The 16,512-nt window shown below is 46.3% G+C and overlaps 1 protein-coding gene across 9 annotated transcripts in view; it reads left to right on the top strand.

The window, feature by feature from the left end:
* Nucleotides 1-16,512, top strand: part of LOC141735430 (tyrosine-protein kinase Fer-like) — a 275,100-nt gene that overhangs the window by 142,501 nt on the left and 116,087 nt on the right. For all 9 annotated transcript variants that reach the window (XR_012584720.1, XM_074568164.1, XM_074568166.1 and 6 more), the window contains one exon: nt 1,068-1,190. Coding sequence is in view for 8 of the 9 variants with exons in the window: in XM_074568164.1 (XP_074424265.1) it covers nt 1,068-1,190 (123 nt within the window). In the remaining variant the exon portion in view is untranslated. The remainder of the gene's footprint in view (nt 1-1,067; nt 1,191-16,512) is intronic.

The following is a 16,512-nucleotide window of genomic DNA, read 5'->3' as shown; positions in this document are numbered from 1 at the left end:
TAAATGAACCTGAATCACCATCTATGCTTTTTTTTTATTATGGTCTTTGTTTATTGTTGTCAGTTCTGCTGGCTGACTTGGAGTAGTTCCTCTCTTGTGGGAAAAGTCCTCTACCTGTAGATATTGAGACCTTACATTGACACAGTAGTTTATTCTGCTTCCCAATCACTTAGCCATAATGTAGAATTTAAGACAACGAAATAAAAACTATTTTACCATTTTCCCCCCCTCAAGTGTAAGGGCAAGGATAAGCAATGAAGATATTTTTTTCCCTTAGTACCTGAAAGTACCTTATAGCATTCTTTGCTAAGAAAATTTTACGTGCTTCTAAGAAAATATTAAGAGATCCCACAATTTTGTTGCCATTATGTTGAATTATGTATCTAAAATGATATAAACTGATAAAAGGGGTTGAAGGGGAAAATAACGGAATTTTGTCTTGCTCAACTTCTCTATAAATTACATGCATGGCTTGCCATTGTAGACTCTACTCCCATGGACTCTTCTGGTATACACTTTTTATTAAAGACAAATCATGGGTCCGTACTCTAGGGATTTGTTAATTTTATCAAATGTTCTAAGCACAGTAAGATCTGGGTGAGACAGTGTTACTTATCTCTTGTTTATTAGATTGTCAGATGTTTATTTTTTAGTTGGTTTTTTTTTAGTTATTATTTTTAGAGTCTTAGGTACTCTGGAAATTAGTATTGTTTCTTCCAGTTTAGGATCTTTTTATTTCATTCTGTCACAGCTTAAGTATCCCAAACTGTCCAACCTCTTGCGTTAGAAGAGCTTCCTTTTTTAAAACAGTTAAGAGTTTAAATAAAAAGTTATTTTATTATGCTGCCTAAAATGAGTGATGCAGTAATTTTGTAATTGATTTATTATCTTCCTGATCATCATTCCATTTACCTCAGTAGAAGTGTTATTAAATTGATTAGGATAGAGATTTAATCCTGTAAAATCAAACTTTTCTTTCATCTTGTGATGAAAGCTTGGTGACGTTCTTTTACACTTTCTTCTTTGAAATTTTACAGAAACAATTATTTCCTTTTACCTCCATACAGAACCAGTATCGTTTTGAAGGAACTGGGTTTCCAACTATTCCTCAGCTCATAGACCATCATTACACAACAAAGCAAATTATTACAAAGAAATCAGGTGTCGTTCTGCTGAATCCTGTTGTTAAGGTAATGCATGCATTCCAAGAATTCTAATAAACTGAAAGTATTTTGGGGTTTGTATTATCATTTAACATATGTTCCTTGTGATGACAGGTGGTAATATTAAGTAGGTTGTAGAATATTTGTATATGCTATTAACTCAATAATTTGAATACTGGAACTATCATCTCAGTTGCTGGCTGAGAGAGTTGGGGCTGTTCAGCCTGGAGAAGGCTCCAGGGAGACCTTATAGCAGCCTTCCAGTACCTAAAGGGGGCCTACAGGAAGGATGGGGAGGGACTCTTTACCAGGGAGTGTAATGATTGATAGGACACAGGGTAATGGCCTCAAGCTGAAAGAGGGTAGATTTAGATTGGATATCAGGAAGAAATTCTTTACTGTAAGGGTGGTGAGTCACTGGAACAGGTTGCCCAGGGAAGTTGTGGATGCCCCATCCCTGGAGGTGTTCAAGGCCAGGCTGGATGGGGCTTTGAGCAGCCTGGTCTAGTGGGAGGTGTCCCTGCCCATGGCAGGGGGGTTAGGACTGGATGATCTTTAAGGTCCCTTCCAACCCAAACCATTCTATGATTCTACGATTCTAGGCAGAAGACACTGCAGTTTTGTTTATTTCAGTATGCAAATGCTTGGAAGATTTTTTTTGTTCTTGTTCACTGTTCTGTGAATCTCCATTCTTTTTCTGAATGTTTTCAGCCTTCTCTGCTCTGCCCAATGCATTCCTCCATCCTGATTTATATAATAAATAATTGCCATTCTGAAAGAACGGCATTCAGAGTCTCCCAAAACATCCTTGTACTTCGTTTTTTTTCTTTTTTCTGTTTTTGAGTTTCCCATTTGGATTCCATTATTGACTATGTAACTGAACCTATTAGTTCATTGTCCATAACATTGTATTGAAGAAGTTGTCTGAATAAAAATGGTTTTCTTTAAGTGGTAAAATTATCAATCACAGTTTCATCCCTATTTTATATCTCAAATATAAGGTACTGATATAGACATGGAAACAGGTACTGTCCCACCAGCATCGTTGCAAATTTTAAATAAAACTTTTTAATCTGTAAGCCATTTCAGAATGTCTTTCAGAATAGAAACAAAAAGGGATATTAAAATATATCACCATTTAGAAAGCTTAACAGTCTCCTTGCATTCTTCCAGTAGTTTTATGGTTAGCATTTACTTGGTTGGTATTTCATTTATAAACCATCTCTTTTCAACTTAATCTTTCCATTTTAACTATGAGTTAGCCATTTGTTCTTAATGAAAAAAAATTGACTGGTTTCAAGCACACTTAAGGCACCTTCTACATTCTACAAAATTTTAGAAAGCATAACAAATTGTAATTCAGAGTTAGTTTCCTTCTCCAAAATCCTAATTCTTTTCCTCTAATAATCCTAAGAAATTAAAGCATATTTCTGTTCTTCTCAAAATTAATGTTTTTAATGCTTACCTGTGCTTGCTTTAATAATAATTAAAAAAAAAAAAGAGCAAGAATTAGCTTTTAAACTGAAAGCCTTTTTTTCTTCATAGCTTTTACCATCTATATACCTATTCTCTATATTGCATATATGTTCAACATATTTTTATGGACACTTGCTTGCTTTGGTAAATGTATATGGGCAATTCTGATCAGATCGAAAATGAAAGTTATTTCTTCTAGGTAACTTAAAACTTGAATGACCTTTGCTTTTTATCTGCTTTGATTACAAAGATATTGAAAATTTATTACATCTTACATGAATTGTACACTGTGGTCTATTTGTGAAGTGCATTTATTCTGCTTATTTCCTAGGGAATTTCAACATTTATTGAAGTTGATATGTAGGGGATGGTTTAGTTCTAAATTGATACATATTTTCTCTATTATATATAAATTTTAATTTTAATTTTAAAGAATGGGGCTTTTGTCTTGCTGATTACAAAATTGATATTTTATTTCTTGAACATAAAATATTGTTTTAAGTTCATTATTGAATATATGGGAAAGCTTAGGATTCTATCTTTGATGTGCAAATAATTATATTTTGATATAAACTGCTTAAGCTAAAGATAAAAGGCTTTTAAACCAAAAATGAAATTTTTTATGTCTGTTTGCAAATTCCTTTTGTAATACCATAATTATTTTAAAAAATTAATGCTTTGTCTGTTTCTTGGCTTTTTTTCTGACTTTGTATAATGTACGTTACTGCAGAGTTTAAGCAATTTTCAATGTATGAAAGCCTGTGAGAACAGCCCTATTTTAACAAATGTAAATTGATAATGTAGTATATTACTACATGCTAAATGATAACAGAATTTATTCTTAGTTATTCTCTGTTTGTTAAATGGGCCTGGAAAACATACTTTCTTCATTCTCTGTTGTTTACTTGGAAGGCAAGGAACTTTCATATTCTTAACATTTTGTTTCATTTTGGTAATTTATTTTTTAATAAAGTTAGGTTTTAATTATGCATAGTTTCATGTAACGTCAAAGAATTTTTCTAGTACATACACTATTGGTAAAATATTGTCCCAGATCAGTTTCTTGATCATTTCTGCATTACTTTACTTGACCTCATGTCCTTTGAGGTGTAAATGCACATATGAATAGTTTAAAATCCCTTGGTTATAACCAATCCTTATATGACATAGAAACTGTACAGACATGTATGATTTTGTGCAGCGGGTCTTTTCACATCTTCAATGCATAACACTATAAATGCATCCGTCATATCATAACCTCCTTACAAAATGGACTGAGGGCCATTTCTAAAACAGACTTTTTTTTCTTTTCTACTGTCACTGGGTACAAAATCAGTTTTACGTTTTTCTATTTTCAGAAGGAAAAAGAAATAGGCCCACTCCCCTTCTGGACTTGTTGATTTGAGTTAGTTTCAGTATTAACTTAAACTAGAGCAAATTTTAGTACTGAGGATGATGCTAGTCTTCTGTCATATAACCGGGTAGTAATTGCTTGCAGTTGTAGTGATGAAGTACTTTAATTACTCAGTGCTGCAAATAATCATCATTCATACATAAATTCTGCTACATAGGTTCTATATTTGGTGATATGACTTCCCTTGTGATGATGTAACATAAAGTATGTCTATGATAATATTGATGGTTAGTGCTAAAAAGAATACTGGGTGCTAGGAAACTTTATGGTTTTAGTATATGTGTATCTGTCCTGGTTCTGGCGGGGATAGGGTTAATTCTCCCTGGTATTCCATGCCATGTGAGCCATGCCCACCCTGAACTGCCGGAGGAGGGGGCAGGAAGTCACCAATTGGAGCGGGTTGGGGCATCCTGGGTCCGGGTTGGTGAGCAGCGGTTCCGTAATCGTGTTTGTATATTCCTCTGTCCGTGTTATTGTTGTTGGTTTTGCTCATTCCCTTTGCTGTTCTGTTAAACTGCCTTTGTCTCAACCCGAGAGTTTTGCCTTTTTCTTCTGATTCTTCCCGTATTGGGAAGGCCCGAGCGAGCGGCACATGGTTCTTTGTTGCCGTCTGAGGCTAAACCACGACAGTCCTTTTTGGCGCCCAACGTGGGGCTCGGACGGTTGAGATAATGACAGAATCCAACTAGAGCTTGGAAAAATGAATTTGTTGTATGCGTTTATTGTATTAGGTAAATAGTCGCTGGTCATCATGTTGCTTGGTTTGTTCTCCTGGCTCTGTTATGTAAATTCCTATATGGTTTATGTACTCCCTGTGATGATTATTGTTACTTCTGGGAGAGGGATGAGGATTATCATTTTGCTGTCCTGTGCAATATCGGCTTATGATATGATAACATCACTTGTTAGACAGTTACTTTGGGGCGTTTACATGGTATTGCTGTCCTGTCCGTACATTGGGCACCGTCTCTCAGAATTTATTAATAATTACACCCAGTCTGTGAGGGAAACAGGGGGGGACACTTTCCCCAGTCATTTTGCCTCCCTCTTCTCCTTCGGGTCAGGTATGACAGCTTTTGAGAATTTTGAATATCCTTGGGATGCTCAAATGAGCATGTTCCTAGTGTTATGTCTGCTGAATATGTTCCAGGTCTTGTTTAGGGTTAAGCGACTATTTAAGACTACCACCCAGAGATCTGCCCTGAGGCTGGATAGTCAGGGGTGGCATGGCATGTGGGAGAACATGGGCAGGTACCTAGAGAATTTCTCACCTCCAGTGGTCTGGGACTTCACCCCTGAACAATTACAGGACCCTGGTAAAATAGTAGAATATCTGAAGGGAAAATGCTGTGGCTATTCTAGAGAGGCACAACTCACCGCACTGTGCTGGGCCCTGGCCAGTAGCTACCAGGCACTGCTCTGTGTTACGCAGCACCCTCAGGGGAAAGAGGTGGAGACCAGACCGACAGACACTGTGGCTACTACAACCCCTGCGACGGACACTGCAACTACTGCAACCCCTGCGACAGGCACTGCGGCTACTCCAACCCCGGTGGCAGCCACTGCCACTGAACCAGGGAACCAACCTGTGCCAGTATCAGTTGCCCCTATACAGAAGAAGAAGTACACAAAGAAATCAGTTCGCTTAGTAAGAGATGATGACGAACCAGGGCCATCAAGAGAACAGGAGGAAGAGGCAGAACCAGAGATAATTACTCGATCCCTATCCTTGAGTGAGCTGCGGGATATGCGAAAAGATTTTAGCCGACTTTCAGGCGAGCGCATTGTCACCTGGCTGCTCCGGTGCTGGGATAACGGGGCCAGTAGCCTGGAATTAGAGGGTAGGGAAGCCAGGCAGCTGGGATCCCTGTCTAAGGAAGGCGACATTGACAAGGCAATTGGGAAGAAGACCCAAGCCCTCAGCCTCTGGAAACGACTCCTGTCAGGCGTGAGGCAGAGGTACCCCTTCAGTGAAGATGTTGTATGTCACCCAAGCAAGTGGACTACCATGGAAAGAGGTATCCAGTACCTGAGAGAATTAGCTGTGCGGGAGATGATTTATTATGACTTGGACAATGCAGACTTACCCACAGACCCTGATGAGGTGCAATGAACAAGGCCCATGTGGCGGAAGTTTGTACGGAGCACACCATCATCATATGCCAACTCACTGGCAATAATGGAATGGAAAGGCGAAGAGGGACCAACGGTGGATGAGGTGGCTGGCCGGCTCCAGCGATATGAAGAAAGTCTCTCTTCCCCCCTTGTCTCAGCTGTGGAGAAACTGTCCCGGAAGGTCCAGCAACTTGAAGAGAATATGTCCTATTCCCCACCTGTATGGGCCAGCATCTCAGCTATTAGAAGCAGGCATTTCCCCACTCAAGAGAGAGAGTACAGAGGGTACACACCACGAGGCACCCTGTGGTTCTACCTGCGTGACCACGGGGAGGACATGAGGAAGTGGGATGGACAACCTACTTGGATCCTGCGGACACGGGTACAGGAGTTGCAAGGAAGGACGACCACAAAAGGGGATCCCTCCAGGAAAAGTGCCGCCCCAGTTTCCAGTGGGCCGTTCCCCAGACAAAGCAGAAGGCCTGATCTTGCTTCTGATCCTCTTGAAGGAACTTCCAAGTCATTTATGCAAGAAGTGAGTAATGGATGCTATGACCAGTATTAGAGGGGCCCTGCCTCCGCCCAGGTGGAGGAAAGGGACAACCGGGTTTATTGGACGGTGTGGATTCGATGGCCTGGCACATCAGACCCACAGGAGTCTTAATGCTCCACGCATTAAGACTGCTTCTGTGAAGAGCAGGAGGAGGGCAATAGTCATAGGGGGTTCCATTCTGAGGGGAGCTGAGGGTCCCATATGCAGGCCAGACCCTTCCCACAGGGAGGTCTGTTGCCTGCCTGGGGCCTGTGTTAAGGATATAGCCAGGAAGCTTCCTGGCCTGATACGGCCCTCAGACTATTACCCTCTTTTGATCTTACAGGCAGACAGTGATGAGCTGGAGAGTAGAAGTCTGAGGGCAATGAAGAAAGATTTTGGGGCCTTGGGACGGCTTGTCAAGGGTTTGGGAGCACAAATTGTGTTCTCCTCTGTCCTTCCAGTTTTGGGGACTGACGAATAGGTAAACAAGAAAATCGGACAGATCAACACCTGGCTCTGAAACTGGTGCTACGAGCAGGGCTTTGGGTTCTGTGATCGTAGTTTGATCTGCAGGACACCGGGCCTGCTTGCTAAGAATGGGAAAACCCTATCCCAAAAGGGGAAAAGGGTACTAGGCCAAGAGTTCGCAAGGCTCATGGACAGGGCTTTAAACTAGTATCGAAGGGGGAAGGGGATAAAACCAGGCCCACTAGTAATGAGCCTAGGGATCAAGGGCCAAGGATGGGGGTGAAACCGATAGCCCAGCTCAAGTGCATCTACACGAATGCACGCAGCATGGGCAACAAACGGGATGAGCTGGAAGCCATTGTGCAGCAGGACAGCTATGATGTAGTTGCCATCACAGAAACATGGTGGGATGACTGTCACGACTGGAATGCTGCGATGAATGGCTATAAGCTCTTCAGAAGGGACAGGCAAGGAAGGAGAGGTGGGGGTGTGGCTCTGTACATTGGGGAGTGTTTTGATGCTATAGAGCTAGATTCCAGTGATGATAAAGTCGAGTGTTTATGGGTAAGGATGAAGGGGAAGGCAAATAAGGGAGATCTTGTGCTGGGAGTATGCTATAGACCATGTGACCAGGATGAGGGAGACAGATGAAGTATTCTGTAAGCGGCTGGCTGAAGTCTTGCAATTGCCAGCCCTTGTTCTGGTTGGGGACTTCAACCTGCTGGATATCTGCTGGAAATACAACACAGCAGAGAGCAGGCAGGCTAGGAGGTTCCTCGAGTGCATGGAAGATAACTTCCTGACACAACTGGTAGGCGAGCCTACCAGGGGAGGTGCCTCGCTAGACCTACTGCTCACAAACGGTGAAGCACTAGTGGGAGATATGGTGGTCAGAGGTCGTCTTGGGTTTAGTGATCATGAAATGGTCAAGTTTTCAATTGGTAGTGATGTAAGGAGGGGGGTTAGCAAAACCTCCACCTTGGACTTCCGGAGGGCGGACTTTGGCCTGTTCAGAACACTGGTTGAGAGAGTCCCTTGGGAGACAGTCCTGAAGGGCAAAGGGGTCCAGGAAGACTGGACGCTCTTCAAGAAGGAAATCTTAAAGGCCCAGGAGCAGGCTGTCCCCAAGCATCGCAAGTCTAAAGGGTGGGGAAAATGACCAGTCTGGATGAATAAGGAACTTCTGATGGGACTTAGGAATAAAAGGAGGGTTTACCACCTTTGGAAGAAGGGACAGGCAACTCAGGAGGAGTACAGAGATCTCGTTAGGTTATACAGAGAGAAGATTAGGGAGGCAAAAGCCCAGCTGGAGCTCAACTTGGCCACTAACATTAAGGACAACAAAAAAAGCTTTTATAAATACATCAACAAAAAGAAAGCCAGGGAGAATCTCCATCCCTTACTGGATGCGGGGGGGAAAGTTGCAACCAAGGACGAGGAGAAGGCTGAGATACTTAATGCCTTCTTTGCCTCTGTCTTCAATAGTCAGACCAGCTATCCCCAGGGTGTTCAGCCTCCTGAACTGGAAGATAAGGATGGAGAGCAGAACAACCCACCCATAATCCAGGAGGAAGTAGTCAATGATCTGCTTCTGCACCTAGACGCACATAAGTCTATGGGGCCGGATGGGATTCACCCAAGAGTACTCGGGGAGCTGGCGGGAGAGCTCACCAAGCCTCTCTCCATCATTGATCAACAATCCTGGTCAACAGGGCAGGTACCAGATGACTGGAGGGTGGCTAATGTTTTGCCCATCTACAAGAAGGGTCGGAAGGAGGATCCGGGGAACTACAGGCCTGTCAGCCTGACCTCGGTACCGGGAAAGATCACGGAGAGGATCATCTTGAGTGAGCTCTCAGGGCAAGTGCAGGGCAGCCACGGGATCAGGGCCGGCCAGCATGGGTTTAGGAAAGGGAGGTCCTGCTTAACCAACCTGATCTCTTTCTATGACCATGTGACCCGCCTTCTGGATGTGGGGAAGGCTGTGGATGTAGTCTATCTGGACTTTGGTGAGGCCTTTGACACCATCCCCCACAGCATTCTCCTGGAGAAGCCGGCGAATCATGGCATAGACAAGTGTACACTTTGCTGGGTTACAAACTGGCTGGATGGCCGTGCCCAGAGAGTTGTGATTAATGGGGTGAAATCCTCTTGGCGGCCGGTCACCAGTGGTGTCCCTCAGGGCTCAGTTTTGGGGCCGGTTTTGTTTAATATCTTTATCAATGATCTGGATGAGGGGATTGAGTGCACCCTCAGTAAGTTTGCAGATGACACCAAGCTAGGTGGGAGAGTTGATCTGCTTGAGGGTAGGAAGGCTCTACAGAGGGACCTGGACAGGCTGGATCGATGGGCCAAGGCCAACTGTATGAGGTTTAATAAGGCCAAGTGCCGGGTCGTGCCCAGGGAGGTGTTTGAGTCACCATCCCTAGAGGTATTTAAGAAACGTCTAGATGTGGCACTTCAGGGCATGCTCTAGTGGTAGAGATTATAGGTTGTTTGGTTGGACTCGATGATCTTAAGGGTCCTTTTCAACCATGAAGATTCTGTGAGTATAAGGCTCTAGTAGACATGGGTGCACAGTGCACCCTAATACCATCAAGCTATAGAGGGGCAGAACCCATTTGTATTTCTGGGGCCACAGGGGGATCCCAAGAGTTGACTGTACTGGAGGCAGAAGTGAGCCTAACTGGGAATGAGTGGCAAAAGCATCCCATTGTGACTGGCCCAGAGGTTCCATGCATCCTTGGTATAGATTACCTCAGGAGAGGGTATTTTAAGGACCCAAAAGGGTACCGCTGGGCCTTTGGCATAGCTGCCTTGGAGACGGAGGAAGTTAAACAGTTGTCTACCTTGCCTGGTCTCTCAGAGGACTCTTCTGTTGTGGGGTTGTTGAGGTTCGAAGAACAGCAGGTGCCGATTGTTACCACAACGGTGCATCGGCAGCAATATCGCACTAACCGAGACACTCTGATTCCCATCCATAAGCTGATCCGTCAACTAGAGGTTCAAGGAGTGATCAGCAAGACTCGCTCACCCTTTAACAGTCCCATATGGCCGGTGCGAAAATCTAATGGAGAGTGGAGGCTAACTGTAGACTATCGTGGCCTGAATGAAGTCACGCCACCACTGAGCACTGACGTGCCGGACATGCTAGAACTCCAGTATGAACTGGAGTCCAAGGCAGCCAAGTGGTATGCCACGATTGATATTGCTAATGCATTCTTCTCAATCCCTTTGGCAGCTGAGTGCAGGCCACAGTTTGCTTTCACTTGGAGGGGCATACAGTACACCTGGAATCGACTGCCCCAGGGGTGGAAACACAGCCCCACCATTTGCCATGGACTGATCCAGACTGCACTGGAACAGGGTGGGGCTCCAGAACATCTGCAATACATTGATGACATCATCATGTGGGGAAACACAGCAGAAGTTTTTGAGAAAGGGAGTAAAATAGTCCAAATCCTTCTGAAAGCTGGTTTTGCCATAAAACGAAGTAAGGTCAAGGGACCTGCGCAGGAGATCCAGTTTTTAGGAATAAAATGGCAAGATGGACGCCGTCAGATTCCAATGGATGTGATCAACAAAATAGCAGCTATGTCTCCACCAACTAGTAAAAAGGAAACACAAGCTTTCTTAGGCATTGTGGGTTTTTGGAGAATGCATATCCCAGATTACAGTCTAATTGTAAGCCCTCTGTATCAAGTAACCCGGAAGAAGAATGATTTTAAATGGGGTCCCGAACAACGACAAGCTTTTGAACAAACCAAACAGGAAATAGTCCATGCAGTGGCCCTGGGGCCAGTCCAGGCAGGACAAGATGTTAAAAATGTGCTCTACACCGCAGCCGGGGAGAACGGCCCTACCTGGAGCCTCTGGCAGAAAGCACCAGGGGAGACTCGAGGTCGACCCCTGGGGTTTTGGAGTTGGGGATACAGAGGATCCGAAGCCCGCTATACTCCAACAGAAAAAGAGATATTGGCAGCATATGAAGGGGTTCGAGCTGCTTCGGAAGTGGTTGGTACAGAAGCACAGCTCCTCTTAGCACCTCGACTGCCGGTGCTGGGCTAGATGTTCAAAGAAAGGGTCCCCACCACACATCATGCAACTGATGCTACATGGAGCAAGTGGATTGCACTGATCACACAGCGAACTCGAATGGGAAACCCCAGTCGCCCAGGAATTCTGGAAGTGATCATGGACTGGCCAGAAGGCAAGGATTTCGGAATGTCACCAGAGGAGGAGGTGACGCGTGCGGAAGAGGCCCCACCATATAATAAACTGCCAGAAAATGAGAAGAAATATGCCCTGTTCACTGATGGGTCCTGCCGGATTGTGGGAAAGCATCGAAAGTGGAAGGCTGCTGTGTGGAGTCCTACACGACAAGTTGCAGAAGCCAGTGAGGGACAAGGTGAATCGAGCCAGTTTGCAGAGGTGAAAGCCATCCAGCTGGCTTTGGACATTGCTGAGCGAGAAAAATGGCCAGTACTTTATCTCTACACTGACTCATGGATGGTGGCAAATGCTCTGTGGGGGTGGCTACAGCAGTGGAAGCAGGGCAACTGGCAGCGCAGAGGCAAACCCATCTGGGCTGCTGAACTGTGGCAAGATATTGCTGCCCGGATAGAGAATCTGGTTGTGAAAGTACACCACATAGATGCCCATGTGCCCAAGAATCGGGCCACGGAGGAACATCAGAACAACCAGCAGGTGGATTGGGCTGCTAGGATTGCAGTGGCTCAGGTGGATCTGGACTGGCAACATAAGAGTGAAGTATTCATAGCTCGGTGGGCCCATGACACCTCAGGCCATCAAGGGAGAGATGCGACATATAGATGGGCTCGTGACCGAGGGGTGGACTTGACCATGGACACTATTGCACAGGTCATCCATGAATGTGAGACATGCGCTGCGATCAAGCAAGCCAAGTGTTTGAAGCCTCTTTGGTATGGAGGGCGATGGCCGAAATATAAATATGGGGAGGCCTGGCAGATTGATTGTATCACACTGCCACAGACCCGTCAAGGCAAGCGCTATGTGCTCACAATGGTGGAAGCAACCACCGGATGGCTGGAAACATACCCTGTGCCCCATGCTACTGCCCGGAACACTATCCTGGGCCTTGGAAAGCAAGTCCTGTGATGACATGGCAGCCCAGAGAGAATTGAGTCGGACAACGGGACTCATTTCCGAAGCAGCCTCATAGACACCTGGGCCAAAGAGCATGGTATCGAGTGGGTGTATCACATCCCCTATCACGCACCAGCCTCTGGGAAGATAGAACGATACAATGGACTGTTAAAAACTACACTGAGAGCAATGAGTGGTGGGACTTTAAAACACTGGGATACACATTTAGCAAAAGCTACCTGGCTAGTTAACACCAGGGGATCTAACAATCGGGCTGGCCCTGCCCAATCAAAACTTCCATGTACCATAGAAGGGGATAAAGTCCCCGTAGTGCACATGAAGAATATCATAGAATCATAGAATCATAGAATCATAGAATCATAGAATCATAGAATCATAGAATCATAGAATCATAGAATCATAGAATCATAGAATCATAGAATCATAGAATCATAGAATCATAGAATCATAGAATCATAGGGTTGGAAGGGACCTCTGGAGATCATCTAGTCCAACCCCCCTGCCACAGCAGGGTCACCTAGAGCAGGTTACACAGGAACACGTCCAGGTGGGTTTTGAATGTCTCCAGAGACGGAGACTCCACCACCTCTCTGGGCAGCCTGTTCCAGTGCTCTGCCACCCTCAGAGTAAAGAAGTTCCTCCTCATGTTTAGGTGGAACTTCCTATGCTCAAGTTTGTGCCCATTGCCTCTTGTCCTGTCCCCGGGCACCACTGAGAAGAGCCTGGCCCCATCCTCCTGACACCCACCCTTTAAGTATTTATAAGTGTTGATAAGGTCACCCCCTCAGCCGTCTTTTTTCCAGACTGAAGAGACCCAAATCCCTCAGCCTTTCCTCATAAGAGAGGTGTTCCAGTCCCCTAATCATCTTGGTAACTCTCTGCTGCACCCTTTCCAGCAGTTCCCTCTCCCTCTTGAACCGGGGAGCCCAGAACTGGACACAGTACTCCAGGTGCGGCCTCACCAAGGCAGAGTAGAGGGGGAGGATGACCTCCCTCGACCTGCTGGCCACACTCTTCTTGATGCACCCCAGGATGCCATTGGCCTTCTTGGCCACAAGGGCACATTGCTGGCTCATGGTCATCCTGTTGTCCACCAGGACTCCCAGGTCTCTTTCCACAGAGCTGCTCTCCAGCAGGTCAGCACCCAACCTGTACTGGTGCATGGGGTTGTTCCTCCCCAGGTGCAGCACCCTACACTTGCCCTTGTTGAATTTCATAAGGTTCCTCTCTGCCCAGATCTCCAGCCTGTCCAGGTCTCTCTGTATGGCAGCACAGCCTTCCGGTGTGTCAGCCACCCCACCCAGCTTGGTGTCATCAGCAAACTTGCTGAGGGTGCACTCTATCCCCTCATCCAGGTCATTGATGAACATATTGAACAGGACTGGACCCAGTACTGACCCCTGGGGAACACCACTCGTCACTGGTCTCCAACTAGACTCTGTGCCCCTAATCACAACCCTCTGAGCTCTATCTTTCAACCAGTTTTCTATCCACCCCACTGTCCATTCATCTAACCCACACTTCCTAAGCTTCCCTATGAGGATGCTGTGGGAGACCGTGTCAAACGCCTTGCTTAAGTCAAGGTAGACCACATCTACCGCCCTCCCCTCATCTATCCATCTAGTCATGCCATCGTAGAAGGCTATCAGATTAGTCAGACATGATTTCCCCTTGGTGAATCCATGCTGAGTACTTCTGATAGCTTTCCTTTCCTCCACGTGCCTTGAGATGACACCCAGAACGAGCTGTTCCATCATCTTTCCAGGGATGGAGGTGAGGCTGACCGGCCTGTAGTTCCCCGGCTCCTCCTTCTTGCCTTTTTTGAAGACTGTAGTGACATTGGCTTTCCTCCAGTCCCCAGGCACCTCGCCTGTTCTCCAGGACCTTTCAAAGATGATGGAGAGCGGCCCAGCAATGACTTCTGCCAGCTCCCTCAGCACTCTCGGGTGCATCCCATCAGGGCCCATGGACTTGTGAATATCTAGATGATCTAATTGGTCCCTCACTCGTTCCTCCTCAACCCAAGGGAAGTCGTCTTCTTTCCCTGTTACTTTATTCAATGCCTGGGACTCCTGAGGGCTGGGCCGAGCAGAAAAGACCGAAGCAAAGAAGGCATTCAGTAACTCTGCCTTCTCCACATCCTCCGTCACCATGGCTCCTGCCTCATTCAGCAGTGGGCCTACAACTTCTCTGGTCTTCCTTTTGGTTCCAATATACTTGTAGAAGCTCTTTTTGTTGTGCTTGATGTCCCTTGCCAGGTTTAATTCCAAGGCGGCCTTGGCTTTCCTTGTTTCATCCCTGCACGCTCTGGTGGCATTCTTGTAATCCTCCCAAGGGGACAGTCCCTTCTTCCACTTATTATAAACTTCCTTCTTCCACTTGAGCTTTTTCTGAAGCTCCCTGCTCAACCATGCAGGTCTCCTGTGGTCCTTGGCCGATTTCTTTCTCTTAGGGATGCACCGATCCTGAGCTTGGAGAAAGTGGTCTTTGAATATCAACCAGCTTTCTTGAGCCCCTTTGCCTTCCAGAGCCCTAGCCCACGGGATCTCTCCAAGCACTTTCTTGAAGAGGTCAAAGTTAGCCCTCCTGAAATCCAAGGTTGTAATTTTACTTCTTGTTGTTGTTTTGTGCATAGTACCCATAATCCTGAACTCAATCATTTCATGATCACTACAACCTAGGGTGCCCCCAACCTTAATGTCCTCCACCAGTCCCTCTGTGTTTGTCAGTACCAGGTCTAGAAGTGCTCCTCTCCTTGTTGGCTCCTGTACCACCTGTGTCAAAAAGTTGTCATCAATGCACTGGAGGAGCCTCCTGGACTGTGCATGCCTGGCTGTGTGGCCTTCCCAGCAGATATCGGGGTGATTGAAGTCCCCCATGAGAACCAGGGCCTGCGCTTGCGAGGCTACCTTCAGTTGTCTGTAGAAAGCCTCATCAGTCTCCCCATCCTGATCAGGTGGCCTGTAATAAACACCCACAACAGTGTCCCTCATATTTGCCTGTCCCTTAATCCTCACCCATAAGCTCTCGACCCGCTCTTCATCCGCCCCTAGTGAGAGCTTGATGCATTCCAGATGCTCTCTCACATAGAGTGCAATTCCACCACCACGCCTCGCTGGCCTGTCTTTCCTGAAAAGGACATAGCCATCCATGACAGCATTCCAGTCATGCGAGTTGTCCCACCACGTCTCAGTAATTGCAATGAGATCATGGCCCCGCAACCGCACACAGACCTCCAGCTCTTCCTGCTTATTCCCCGTGCTGCGTGCATTGGTGTATAAGCATTTCAGAGAGGGAGTCGTGTGTGTAGTTTTGGCCCTTGAGATGTGGTGTGCCTTCTGGCTTTCAGAAATACTGGCACACTGGCCCACGAGCGCTGAGCAACTACACCCTGGCACCTCACCAGCAAGCCCAGTACCATCCCCACCCCCCTTCAAATCTAGTTTAAAGCTCTCTCAATGAGCCCTGATAACTCTTGTCCTAGAACCCTTTTTCCCCTGGAAGTCAAGGTATTCCTGCCTGTTACCAGCAGGCCAGGCGTTTTGTAGATCAGGCCATGATCAAAGAACCCAAAGTCCTGCTGGCAGCACCAGGCTCAAAGCCAGGCATTGATCTGCTGGCTCCTTCTATTTAGCCCCTCATCATTCCCTGCAACTGGGGGAATAGACGAGAACACAACTTGTGCTCCCGATCCCTTGACCAGGCGTCCCAGGGTCTTGAAATCTTTCTTCATTGCCCTTGGACTTCTTCTTGTTACCTCGTCGCTGCCTACCTGAAAGGGCAAAAGTGGATAGTAGTCTGAGGGCCATACCAGGGAAGGAAGCATCCTCTTCACGTCCTTGACCCGGGCCCCAGGGAGGCAGCAGACCTCCCTATGTACCGGGTCCGGCCTGCATATTGGGCCTTCTGTTCCCTTCAGTAATGAGTCACCTATGACAAGGACCCGTCTTTTCTTCTTTACCGCAGAGGTTTTGATGCAGGGGGAGGTCTGACTAGACCTTGCTGGCGGCTCCAGGGTAGGAGAAATAGGAGAAATATCGTGCTCATCATCATCCAGGTTCCTCTGTAGAGCACTGTACCTGTTAAGTAATGGCACCTGGGAAGATGGGGTAGTCATCGGGCAGTCTCGAGTGCAGCGCCTGTTGCGCCGCGCAGGAACTTCCTGCCATTGCCCCCTGTCCTCCAGGTTACCG

This window comes from Larus michahellis, chromosome W (genome assembly GCF_964199755.1).
Source record: "Larus michahellis chromosome W, bLarMic1.1, whole genome shotgun sequence".
In the NCBI taxonomy this organism is placed as follows: domain Eukaryota; kingdom Metazoa; phylum Chordata; class Aves; order Charadriiformes; family Laridae; genus Larus; species Larus michahellis.
The sequence above is the reverse complement of the archived record's forward strand: the minus strand, read 5'-3'. Positions and strand labels throughout refer to the sequence as shown.